The sequence below is a fragment of the Diuraphis noxia genome, unplaced genomic scaffold, assembly GCF_037042655.1.
Source record: "Diuraphis noxia isolate RWA-SAM2 unplaced genomic scaffold, SU_Dnox_SAM2 contig0001, whole genome shotgun sequence".
In the NCBI taxonomy this organism is placed as follows: Eukaryota; Metazoa; Arthropoda; class Insecta; order Hemiptera; family Aphididae; genus Diuraphis; species Diuraphis noxia.
This window is the reverse complement of record NW_028301711.1, coordinates 7,851,875-7,866,168: the sequence shown is the minus strand read 5'-3', so window position 1 is coordinate 7,866,168 and position 14,294 is coordinate 7,851,875. Positions and strand designations below refer to the sequence as shown.

Here is a 14,294-nt window from a genome sequence, read left to right as displayed (position 1 = left end):
GACATGCGTCTGCGCGAGCCGACCACCTAGTATTCTATAAACTCTTAATTGTATTAGCATTATGTTTCATATTTAATTGCAAAATTGACCATCTATGCGTTGATGCGGAAAAGAAGTTGTATAACTGTTGTATAAATCCAAAAAACATTGATGCTTGTGAGCAACTTTCAGCAGAAGATATGCCAACTAAATTTAACGAGTGTGCGCTACATGGTACATAATAAACAAGTGGATTAATTTCTTTTATTCGTGCCTGAACTCCATTGTATTGGCCTGACATATTACTAGCATTATCGTAGCTTTGCCCTCGACAGTCAGAAATGTCAATATCGTGTGATTTTAAAGTATTGGTAATGGCATTAGTCAAATCTAAAGCTTTATGTCCTGGATTTGAAACAAAACATAAGAATCGTTCTACAGGAAGACCTGTTTCGAGGACATATCTCACCATAAATGATAATTTGTCGACGTGCGAAATATCTGGCGTCGAATCAATACTTATTGAAAAATATTTTGATATTTTTAATTCTTTAACAATATTATGTTTTAATTTTTTCATCATTAATAAAATAAACTCCTCACATATCACGTGCGATAAATACGATGTAGAGCCACTACCTTTACTTCCAAAACGAACTATATGATCGGCTAAAAACGGATCAAATTTTGCGATTAATTCGAGTGACATTAAGTAATTACCATTGTGTACAGAACCAAAACACGAATCATGTCCTCGAAAAGGGAGTCCACGAGAAGCTAACGATTTAATAGTTTCGACTACTCTCTTCAACAAATTTCTCCAATATTCGATTTCTGTATCTAATTGTTTAATCAATGAATAATCAATACGCCCCAAGACATTACCTCTATGTTTTAAATTAATAATAGCATCTCTGTGCTTTTTACTATTTTCGTGGTAACTGAAACGGCTAATAACATTTTTCCAATCATTAAATCCTTCAGTAACAAGTTGAGTTTCTAAAGATGTTTGAAATATACGACAAGGCCCACAAAAAACTACTCCTAAACTTGGAGAATAAACTAACCATGAACGAACAATTATTTCTCCATTAATCAATCGTCTATTAAACATAAGATAATATTAGATTATACTATTATTATTATTGCCAATTGTTATAAATATGTTCTATAGACGCTCACTGACCGCGCCGCCGCCGCGTGAACAATATTTCCCAATAGACGGCGCGCGGCGGTAAGAAACTATAAAAATAATAAATTCGAATTCTATTTTAAGCCAATGCCATTGTTTTCAATAATTTAAACTAATCTTGTATGCTGTTGTGGCTATTAGAGTATTTTACAATAAAACGATATAATAAGTCTCACCAAGTCAATATATAATACCATAATTATCGAAAAAAAAACCCTTGAAAAATATGCCGCCCCTCAAAATTTGCCGCTGTAGGCACGTGCCTATAGTGCCTGCATATAAATACGCCACTGGATATAATTTATGTTTCAATAAATGTAAATAGTTTTTATTCTCGGTGGTGACTGGTGAGTTAGAGTTTTCTTTTTAAATAATTTACAATTCAAATAGACTTTTTTTGGCATTTCAAATATCACCGCATGCAAATCCAGGTACCTACTCACATTACCTATTTAGACGAGATGTTCTAGATTCATCATCATAGGCGAATCTAGGAATTCATAGCAGGGTGTGCCTTCACCTCAAAAAGACCCTCTGAAGTTCAAAATACCTCTCAGTTATCACACGTTTAGAATATGTTTCCCATTTGAAATAACATTAGGTAATAATATTAAATAATATTATTAAGATTAATTTTTATTACCTAGTTTATATGCTATTTTTCATGCTGTAAAATACACATGTAATGTTTCAATTTAATAAACCATCACTATTGCAAAGTTCAATATATGTTATTCAATTATTATTTTTGGACATACAACTAACGATAAAATTGTTAATCAATTATGTTTAAAATTCTTGGAAGTTTAATATAACATCTTATTTTTATTATTAATAACAAAGAATTGTATGAAATATATAATATAACTGGTATCTAGTAATAGGTGACATGATATTATACTTAATACTTCTATGTTAAATGTTAATACGAAATACGAAATAAAGTATTTTTCATTTTGTCAATAACTATAAAAATGATAATTACTGGTAAAATTAAATTACATAAAACAACTATGATTATGGCTATAAATTACGACTATAGCCGTGCTATAAATAAACAGGCATGTTTTTTTCTTTTCTTGAAAATATTGCTGATCATTTATCAACTATTTTTATCACTATAATATTTATTGGCAATATTTGTACCCATAAAAATGTATTAAAATTAAAAACAAATTGTTTAATGTTTAGACTCATTACTCAATACCATTGTAACTGAAATGAGTATAATGGGCTCTACACAGGTTTTTAAGAGTCGCAGGGTGTGCACTGGCACACCAGGCACACCCTGTAGATTCGCCTATGTTCATCATCACCTGGATGTACGGTTTCCTTGACTTCTTGAAACGGGTCCTATATCTATATTTTATTCTGTTCTGTATATTTCGAAGTTTTCTGAAATAAATAAAAAGGAAAATGGGACTTGCTCTCATGACGTTACCTACGTTTGTTTTGAAATTAACATTTAAACTACGAAACTGCCTCTACTTACTATAGTACACTTAAGTATAAAAAGTATCGTAAACAGTGAATTTAGGACTGTGGTTAATGTAATTGTTGTTTGTTTCGGTTCACTCTGAAAACATAATTTATATCATAATATATGCGTATAATATTATTATCATGAATATGCATACAATTTGAACAAAGGAAGTTTGTATATAGAGGCTACTATAGTTTTTTAATTCATCGCTTTTAAAAATAAAACATACACAGACCTGGATATATGTCCGGTTCGCTACTTAAAACATACGTATGTATATTATATAGGGTACAAATTAATGACAGTTTTTAATTAATTATACTAGCTGACATCTTTTAGTATAATATGTTTTTTGTTGGTCATAGCGGCCAGCTCGAGCTTAATAAATTGTCCATAACAAATAAAGTAAAAATCTTTTTGGTCAAAAGTTTGTTTACTAGGTTCACTTGCATTAATAATGTTCATACTCTGTATATACTAAATAGTCACGTCCCTATAGTATGATCTATTTATTTATTTGCAAACAAACAATTTTATAATAAATTATAATATAATGCATTAATAGATAATAGTATGCTCGTCGTCTGTAAGATATAATGCTATTGAAGATGATGAGCTTTTTTAAACAGTATACGAGTACGTAATTATAAATAGATAGAATAATATGAATTTTTAAATCTTTACAAAAAGTAATAAATTGCAATATTTAATGTGCTTTTAAGACCGAAATATTTATAACATCTAAGTATATTTATATTTACATTTTTTTCTAAATCTAGTATTAAGATTATGGTTACATATTGGTACAAAACTCATATGCTTATATAATATATTATATATAAGTAAAAATACATTTTTTTTAAATAACTTTTCAAAATTTAATACATTTTAACCCTTTATATATGGTATTAGTACATGTATAATTAGGTAACTTTAATATAAATTTAATTATTTTATTTATAGTTGTTATTAGTGTTATAAGATGAATATCATAAGCACAACCTCAAATTTCAACTTCATAAAAAATAACTGACTAAACTAATGAGATATAAAATTGTTCTTAATTGTATTTTATCAAGTATAGATCTAAGATAACAAAAAATATATAAAAAAAAAATACGGCATTATAATACCAAATATTCTATGTGATTTTTCCATCTTAAACGTGAGTCGATATATAGTCCTAGATATTTTATACAACTTTGAACTTATAGATATGAGCTAATTATATTATATGCAATACCTCGAATTCTAACATAATTACATTTCCTAAGTAGTAATTGGTAATTCACACAGTCAAATGCCTTGTTAACAACTAGGAATATACCTATAGGTACCTATATCATATAGAATAATTTTTATGTTTCTATCTTTAAAAGTACGTTTTATTTTCAATGAAAACTATCATAAAATTTTGGTGCCAAAAATCAAAATAACATTACTGATAAAATGTCAATAAATAAATTAATAATAATAAAATACAGAAATTAACCTATAATAGTTACATTTTCTTTTTGTAATAGTCATTTAAAAACAAAAGGGAGTCTACAATATCAACTATGAGTCATATTTTTGATCAACCCGGCTGAATGAATAATATTACGATCCCACCTATCCGTAATATTTAAATTATAGTCCGTGCTGATCTCTAGTTTGTATCAAATGATTTATTCTGCTACTTACTGTAATAATGATTCTGGTAAACTATAAAAAAATATAAGGACCATTAAAAAAAATATATATATTTATGAAGAGCATTAAATAATTACAAAATATAATAGATAATATTATATTAAGCTTTGTTAGGATTTTGAGCATAGCAAAGATTTGATGGTTTTATAATGATGTGGGCTTTTATAGTAACTTGCTCAAGTAGCGAGAGTCTATGGAAAAAGTTCCTCTACCATTGTCTTACCTGATGAATTTTTTTTAGGATAAAAGCCATAAGTAAGTTGTAAGTATTTAAACAATTTTTTAATATAAATTTCTTGAAAAAAAAATAGCAATTTAATATTATAGCCTATAGGTAAGCTTACTTAAAAAAAAAAAAAATAAGTAATTAAGCAATCTCTTATTGGAAGCTTAAAAAAACACTAAATATATATAAATAATTTAATATTATTAGTAAGAAATATAAATTTTTTTTAAAGTGATTTAATGTTACAAATTTATACTAATTTGATATTTTAGATTCTGAGCGAAGCGAGGAATGTATTGATTTTACCATGATGTGTGTTTTTTATTTATTTTATTTTTTGAGTCTTTCATCACATTTTGGGGCAGTAAAAGTGCTTCGATTTTTGACTTCAGTACCTCGTTCAGTATAAAATTCTCAATATTTTTCTAAATAATCGGAATAAACGGGAAATTTTACGCACAATCAGTTTTCGACAAAATTGGTTTTTAATGTAATCTTAAAACAAATGACCATAGATACATGAAATTTTCGCCGAATGTTTATATAAGTATATTCTATCAACCATGCAATTTTCAAAATGTTTTGACTTAAGTTGAACTATTTAAAGGTATTTGCAATTTTCGATCAATATTAGTTTTTTTTAAATTAATATCGATAAAAATTTGTTCGTTGGGTAGAAAAGCTTGAAAATTTTATACTAGGCTCCTATTATATTTTTACAATAGGAGTTAAAAAATAAAAGCAATTCATAGTCACAATTTTTTTTTATAAGCATTCGAGATTTGAATTTTGACAAAATACGTCAAAATCACAAAAATTCACAAATTATTTTAAGCTAGAAATTCATTAAAAATTTTCCTTTTAAATCTAAGATTTGAACATTTAATACAAGATACCTTCCAAGTTTGTCAATCTTTATCACAAAAAAAAAAAAATGTCCAAATTCAAATTAAATTGTTATAAGCATTTGAAATTTAAATTTTTACATTATTTGATTTTCATTGAATTTCACATTTAGCGACTTTCTTATGTTGGTGTAACACTAAAACAAATGAACGCAGATACTTGAAATTTTCACTGAATGTTTATATAGACATTTTATATACTTGATACAATTTTCAAAATTTTTTGATTTGATTTGATGTTTTGAGCTGTTTACTGACATTTAAATTGTTCAACTTTTTTTTTTTTCTATAAATATCGATATAAATTTATTTGTTTGGTAGAAAAGCTTGAAAATGTAATTCAAGACACCTAAACTATTGTTACAACAGCAGTTGAATAGGCACGATATTTTATAAGCATTTGAAGTTTGAAGTTCAAATATTCACTTAAGAAGTAAAAATTACGGCAATGTTCAAATTATCTTAAATAGAAATTCATAAAAGTTTTTCTTTTTAAATCTAAGATTTGAAAATTTAATACAAGGCTCCTGACATATTTTTACAATAGCAGTTGAAAAATAAAATAAATATATGGTCACAATAATTATTTTTATAAGCGTTCAAAATTTGAATATTGACAACATATGTAAAAATCACGAACATTCGTAAATTATTTTACGCTATAAATTCATAAAACATTTTCTTTTTAAATCTAAGATTTGAAAATGTTTAATAATCTATAATATATCCTATACTGATTAACCGTCCCTGCTCAAAATCGTTTTTCGTATACAAAGATATAATATCATTGGATTCAAATTTAATTCTATCCATTATTACAGTAACCTACTATACAACAGAGCGACATCCACGACTTACCCGATTTTTTTTATGTTTTAAATTTTCTTGATAACTGAATTGGCGAAGTCTCTGTAGATAATAAACAATTATTTCACATGAAACATCAACTCTATGTTCACTACAGGAATACTTAAAATTATAATTATTTTTAGTTATGTCTTCAACAACTTTAAAAAAAAATCATAATCCATGCAACATTTTTCAAAAAAATGTTCTACATTACTCAAGAAATCAAATAAAAAAGTATTTGGGTAAATTAGTTGAACTTTTGACTTTATAGCAATTATTTCAGCAGCACGCCAGCACGATAGTTAATATTGCCAGATTTCAAAAATAAAATACAAGAAGCACATTGTTTTCGACTTAATATCTTTTTTTGTTAGATACCCACAAAGGTAATAATATATTAAGCAGTCTCTTGTGTTAGATTCGTCTTAAACGTTACTGACTTGTAGAAAAATATCACTCGGTTCCCATATACCATCTCTAACGAGTTGATCCAATTTTGTTCTTAATTTGTTTATTTTTTCATACCTTTCATTAGTTTTATTGTGAAAAATTTCCCGCAAATCTTCTAATGACAATTTTGGAGCATCTGCACTTGTTATTGTGCAATTGCTGAATTTTGGAGGTTTAATAACTGAATACACAGATATGATTTTATACACAGATGTTCCTACAGATGTAGGAACGTTGGAGTAGTAGGGTGGTCATTAGGATCAGATGCCTGCATTATATACCAAACAATTTCTGTAATATAACACAAATTAATTTATTTATCTATTTAAACTATTAAAAGTTTAATATATAATAAAACATTTACTTCCAATGGATCTTTACAAATTATTACTGTTAAAACAAATTTAAAATTACAATTTTCAAACAAATGTTTTGACAAATCAATAGTTGATTGAATAGTCACTCGCAGACCTTTAGCTGTACTAACAGTTAAAAAATCTCCTGGTTTTATATTTCCAACTATCATTTCTTCCTCTCAATAATTTAAATATTTAATGGCATTTTCAAAATTCTATGAATTAAAAAAATGTTGAATTATTTTACTAGTAGCTAACCAACTAACTATGTTTATTGTTTATGTATTATTATAGTTATTTCTTAAAATAAACAAACATAATTTAACCCCTTTAATTTTACCTGAAATTCATCACTATTTAATTTGAGTCCTTGCCATGGTAGATTTTGGTTAAAATTAACAAATAGTTTATTTCAATATTCAATAAATTTAGCAGTCTCGGACGAACCCTTGAGAGTCAAGCAGCCTTTACTTAAATATCAATCATTGCTTTTGACATACTTAAACTTAAAACCTAGAAGTTAGTTTTAAAAACTTTATTTTAAGACAAATTCTGTTTGGCTATGCATGTAATTCATGATTATACAATTTACAAAATATCAAAATTACTTGTGTACAATGACGAATACGCATCTCAGCCATGGGTGTTAGTTTCAAATGTTGTGGTGTTATCTTTGGTATGGCTCTTAAATTACCAGGATTTTGTACATCCATTTTATATTCTTCTTTGTAATATGACCAGCAAATTTGTTCTTTCTGGCCACTAAGCTAAAAATAAAAGATACTATTATTAATTACCACAATAATATGTAAATAATAGATGGGGTTTAATATCATACTTATAAACATTTATTATTGTCATTATTGAACAAACGTTTACGGACACATACCAGTGGCGTATTTAGGTTTTTGTCATGGGGGGAATACCTATGACTATTTATGATAATTACTAACTTGAAGAGGGCTCTTATATTCAATTTTCAAATTTCTAACAATTTTATGAATTTCTAACTCAAAATTATTTGCTAATTTCGTGTTTTTCCGTATTTTGTCAAGATTTGAACTTTAAATAGTTATAAAAAAAACTACGACTAAGGATTTTTAATATTTTTCAACCGCTATTGTAAAAATATATGAGAAGTATCGTATTAAATTTTCAAACTTTTTTACCCAACAAATAAAATTTTATTGACATTCAAAAAAAAAAACCTAAAAAGTTGGAAACTAAGTAATAAGTATAATCCGTAAACAGCAAGTCAAAATATTTTGAAAATAATATCAAATATAGGAAATGTTGATATAAACAATCAGTGAAAATTTCATGTATCTATGGACATTTTTTTTAGAATTACACCAAAAACCGAAATCGGACATTTTGACCAAAATTGGGTTTGCGTGAAAATTCCCGTTTTTTCCTTAATTTTTCATTTGTTTTTCACGCCGCTTTTGAAAGTACTGGGAAATTTTTAGTTTTGACCCTCCAAAGTACCATATAGGTTTATTTTCCTATCAGAAATGATACTGTTAAAGAAAATCTAAGCATTTTTACTATCCTAAAACGTGATGACAGATACAAAAAAATTAAAAAATTAAAAAACACACACCATTGTAAAATCAATACATTAATCGCATCACTCAGAATCTAAAAAAAGTATTTGAATACATATTCATATTATTACATTTATTCGAATACTTTACAAATTTTCAAGACTGAACTGCAGTCTGCAAGCATAAAACGTTATTTTCTATTGGGAATAATAAAAATCTAGCCCGTCTGACTAATCAATTATTGATAAAAAAAAAAAATAATAATAATCATAATATATTAAATAATAATTGTCAAATTATAACCAGTAACGACTATAATTAATTGTGTGTACCTATACAGGGGGGGATTGATCCCCTTGCCCCCCCCCCCCGTAAATACGCCACTGACACATAGAAATGTACAATATCTGAAAATACATATTATACTTTTCGTTTGGGCTCTATTGGATGTTCAAGATAAATTCTTAAGATTTTGTTTGGAACCATTGATGCCAAGTTCTTTCCACACTCTCCGGTTAGTTGTGGCACCGTCACAAACAATACCTTCAACAGTGATTCAGAAGATAGTATTTATCTTCAAAATTATAATTAATAATTATATTATAATACATTTTGTGGTTTTGTTATAGTTATATATATTTAAGAGCGATCAGAGCAGAACTTTATACAAATTCCTAAGTTAGTGGTACATATCGTTACAAATTATAGTACAATTAATATTTAAAAAAATTGTTACAATTTTTTGCGCTAAATCGGTAGGTTAGGTTAGGTTCGTTATAATATTTATCTTCTATATGATAATAGTAATTTGTGTACGTAAAAAAAAATTTTTAATTTTATAGCGTATAAAACGTGTATAATAATACATTGTATTAGACATTTTTTTAAATATTTTTTTTTGACTACACAAACTTATTCTGTCTTCTGGATTGTATTAGGAAAAATTAGGTACAAAATACAAATATTGCTCATGATATAGTACCCTGCATTTAAATACTCAACCCGACAAATAAAAGGCGCAAATTCAGCTGTATAAGGAAGCAAACATTTTTATTAGTCAAATTAGCAACGGGGGTGCTGGTGTAACGTTTGGCGCTCCGGCGAAAAATTGATTTTCCCGGGAGAAAATACACGTCCGTCAAGTTGGCACCGGCACTTTCTCCAAACAACTCAAAATTGGTATCAAAATTTTGCTACGAATTTGCTACATTTTGCTACGCTATTTTTAGAATTTGCTACAATTTGGTTTTTCCAGAATCCCGGAAAATCGAAAATTTCCCAGCACCGGCACTTTCTCCAAACAACTCAAAATTGGTATCAAAATTTTGCTACGCTATTTTTAGAATTTGCTACAATTTGGTTTTCCCAGAATCCCTGAAAATCGAAAATTTCCCAGCACCGGCACTTTCTCCAAACAACTCAAAATTGGTATCAAAATTTTGCTACGAATTTGCTACATTTTGCTACGCTATTTTTAGAATTTGCTACTATTTGGTTTTTCCGGAAATCCGGAAACAGACATGCCGATGCTATCTTGACGTATCGCCGGCACTTTCTCCAAACAACTCAAAATTGGTATCCACATTTTGCTATGAATTTGCTACATTTTGCTACGCTGTTTTTGGAATTTGCTACCTCCTGGTTTTCCCGGAATCCCGGAAAACAGAAAATTTCCCAGCACCGGCACTTTGACCAAATACCATGATATAATAGGTATTAACATTTTTTATTTTCATAGATTATTGTTCCATTCATGTGCTATAATGCGTTTCACAACTAATGAGATATATAAAATTCAGAACTTTCTTCTGCGTTGGAAGTATAGAATCTTGAAATACTTTTAGCGCCAGCACTTATTATACATTTTTAAAGCCTATAGCACGGGGTATGAACAACAAAAAATTTAATTGAATTTAAATATATGTTATCAACATTTTAAATTTCCAAATTAAACATATTCCAGTCAATATATGTTTAAACCTATTTTCAACATGTTAATATTATAGTACTGGACAATCGTTGTCTAAGTATAGTATATATTATAAATAAATGAACTGTAGAAATTCATTTTAGTTTTACCATTTATTTGACTCAATAACGAATATAGTAATAATAATAATAAGTAACCGGATTGCTTAGTAAATAATTAATATCAATCAAAAACTTTAGTCATACAAAAGCTTAAATGGGCATCAAAAGGTATAATAGTTGTACGAATTCAATAATAATTTTAACGAAATATACAAAACATATCATAAAACAAAATATATACAAAAACTAATAAACTGAAATATAAGTACTTTAAATTTATTTCAATTATTATCATCTATTCTCCAAATTAATATAATTTTACTTTTATTTTAATTTTTTTGCATAAAATAAAATATGGGGTTGAACTTCAATTTTTTCGGGGTTTTTTATGCTGTTATTTTGTTTACCAAGTCGTCGTGAATATTCCACAGGCCATCAGCTCTTTTAACATCAAAGTGCCGGTGCTGGGAAATTTTCTGTTTTCCGGGATTCCGGGAAAACCAGGAGGTAGCAAATTCCAAAAACAGCGTAGCAAAATGTAGCAAATTCATAGCAAAATGTGGATACCAATTTTGAGTTGTTTGGAGAAAGTGCCGGTGCTACGTCAAGATAGCACTGGCATGTTTGTTTCCGGATTTCCGGAAAAACCAAATAGTAGCAAATTCTAAAAATAGCGTAGCAAAATGTAGCAAATTCGTAGCAAAATTTTGATACCAATTTTGAGTTGTTTGGAGAAAGTGCCGGTGCCAACTTGACGGACGTGAGAAATACTTAGGTACAAATTCTGAAACTTATGGTACAAATCGGTACAAATTATAGTACAATTAATGGTAAAAAAAAAATTTTAAAAGTCCATTTTTTAGCAACGGGGGTGCTGGTGTAACGTTACCCTGGCACCCCAGCGGAAAATCGATTTTTCCGGGGTAAATACTTTGGTACAAATTCTGAAATTTACGGTACAAATTGGTATAAATTATAGTACAATTAATGGTAAAAAAAATAATAAAAAATTCGAACACTGGGGTGCCAGGGTAACCCACCTTTGTATTTTTTATTGTGCAAGTGTGTGCATCCCAAGATGGTAGCGTTCTGGTTCGAAGCCGCTAACGGACACCAGTTGGCAGGTAATCGGCTGACGAGCCTTTTAAATTTATTATTAATTGCATATATATAAAATGTTAGTCAGGCATGTTTTGTTTTTATATTATTATTATTGCATTTATACATTGCATTACATTGCATTACATTGCTAATTAAGCATCTTATATTATTGTATTATATTCATTGGCATGTGCTAAATAAGCATCATTTCATTATTATTAATTCATTGTATTTGCTAATCAAGCACTATGTCACTATTTTTGTAGTAAATCATTGCATTTGCTAATCAAGCAACTATATTTTGTATTAATTAGTTGTCTGCTAATCAAGCACCTATTATTATTGTATATTCATTGCATTTGCTAATCAAGCACTATGTCATTATCATTATTATTATATTAATTGCATGCTAATCAAGCAACACTGCAGCTTGCATTACCGTTTTATATTCATGTATGATAATCAATCATTCAATTTATATGTTATGTTTTATATTCACTTGCTAATCAAGCATGAATTATTATTATTTCTTTGTAATTTTTACCAAACATTTTTATTATTCATGTTGTCACAATATAGCATAGCTTGTATTTTATATATTATTATTTGTTTTTATTATTATCAAATACCCCTTTTAAAAATTTGGTTTTTTATTGCTTCAAATCCCATGTATTATATTCTGGTGATCTATATTTCTTTTATCATTCAGGCCGTTAGCTCTGTAAGCATTTTCTCATAACGGCCAGTCGTGAAGGCAATCTTAACTTGACATATTATTATATATTTTTGTTAAGAGCTGAACGCGACAGATGCCAAATAGCATCTTACTGTTTTTGGGTGTGGTAATGGTAAAAGAGCACTTGCTCGTAATGCAGATGATGATCTGATATTTAATAGTAAACACAGCATAAGCCAATTTTTAGTGTACTTGTGACTTTTTGGGTTTTATATTTTGATGCAGAAAAGCATTCTATTACTAGGGTTTTTAAGATTCATTCATATTTGATAATTTATCTTGAACCAATTGTTCTGAATATTCAGACATAGCTATTTGGATTTTATTCAGCTCTCTTTTTAATTTAGTTATTTGTTGTGTTCTTTTAACCACAATTTGTCGAAGGGCATATGATTTTTTTTCTAATTTCATTAAGTTTTTAAATTTGGGTGATAAATCCAGTTTTTCTTCACAGCCATGAATCTTTCTTTTATTTCGAGCATTCAATGATAATATTTTGCATCAGTAAAGGTAATTGTATATAAACTTTGAGTATGTTTTGGAAATAATACAGCTTCATGTATGCTACATCTTTTAAGTGGGTCACACTCAAATCGACCGAATTACACAATGCATGTAAATATGGACGTCGGTTAAAATCCACCGCATAACATAACAGTTGATGCTGGACACAAATACAAAACGACAACGTGACCTTGAAACATATGGTAACGGAATTGCGATTAAACAATGATTAATTACAACTTCAGATTTCTGAAATGAACGTTGGGAGCTCCAAAGCAATTTTGAGCTCGCCAAAAAAAACAATCAAAGTGATGAAAGAAGTAGCGAAAACTTCTGTAAAAAACCATAAACTACCTCCAATAACATAGTATGTGGTGTAAATTATTTAAAAAAATTCATGATTAATTTAAAACTCGAAGAAGCTGAAGGATACTAGAAACAAATGAAAACTTTAGGTAATGGTGAAATTAAGATACTAACAGGTGACGAACACCAGTTTCGACAAACTATAAAAGTATTAAAGAGGAAAAAGTTGAGTATCATAGATCCAACTTAAAACAGAAAAAAAGTTTCGGGTGGTAATTCGTGTATTACACCTTAAAACTGACCCCTATGACATAGAAAGTAAATTATCCAACCTAGGACATTTTGTTCATAATGTTACGAACATTCAAATTAAAAAAAATCGAACTTAACAACAAGTTTAGTGATCGATTTAGTAAGGCTTCTATTATTCTTCGTGGATTTGAAGCCACAAGTAAACAACAAAGACATTTATGATATTAAAAACTTGTTCTAGGTATCATATAATAAAAGTAGGACCTCAGAGGAAAAATAAAGAAGTTTTACAATGCAAAAATTTCCGAATATTTGGTCACACTCAAAACTACTGTTTCAAAACACCAAAGTGTGTAAAATGTAGTGAAGGACAATTTTCACTAAATTGTCCTAAGTCTAAGAAATCAAAAGCGAAATGCGCAAACTATGGTGAAGGACATACTGCAAATTGGAAAGGATGCATTACTTATAAAAATGCAATAGAAAAATCTCACTCTAAAAAAAAACTACAGCAGTACAAAGAATACAACAAAAGACTGCGAAACCAGTCACTCAAAAAGTTTCTTTTGCACAGATGGCTAGTTCTTCAAATGAAAATCAAAAGGGTTCACTGGCTCTAACCCATACAAAAAAAAAAAAAAAAAAAATGTACCATCGCTATCTGACGTTATTGCAGCATTAACAA

The 14,294-nt window shown here is 28.3% G+C and overlaps 2 protein-coding genes across 2 annotated transcripts in view; both read right to left on the bottom strand.

The window, feature by feature from the left end:
* Positions 1-34: 34 nt before the first annotated feature.
* LOC107171561 (zinc finger MYM-type protein 1-like) lies at positions 35-7,302 on the bottom strand. Its single transcript, XM_089224013.1, has 6 exons — positions 7,141-7,302; positions 7,058-7,067; positions 6,852-6,957; positions 700-1,082; positions 576-648; positions 35-497 (listed from the first exon to the last, which is right to left on the bottom strand). The coding sequence occupies exons 1-6, from the start codon at positions 7,300-7,302 to the stop codon at positions 35-37; spliced, it is 1,197 nt and encodes a 398-aa protein (XP_089080139.1).
* LOC149059397 (uncharacterized) overlaps positions 6,778-14,294 on the bottom strand; it is a 27,367-nt gene continuing 19,850 nt past the window's right edge. The window contains exons 2-6 of the mRNA XM_089224007.1: positions 9,106-9,222; positions 7,741-7,899; positions 7,473-7,645; positions 7,141-7,347; positions 6,778-7,067 (exon numbers count right to left, since the gene is read on the bottom strand). Of these exons, the coding sequence (XP_089080133.1) occupies positions 7,604-7,645; positions 7,741-7,899; positions 9,106-9,222 (318 nt within the window). The 3' untranslated portion in view covers positions 6,778-7,067; positions 7,141-7,347; positions 7,473-7,603. The remainder of the gene's footprint in view (positions 7,068-7,140; positions 7,348-7,472; positions 7,646-7,740; positions 7,900-9,105; positions 9,223-14,294) is intronic.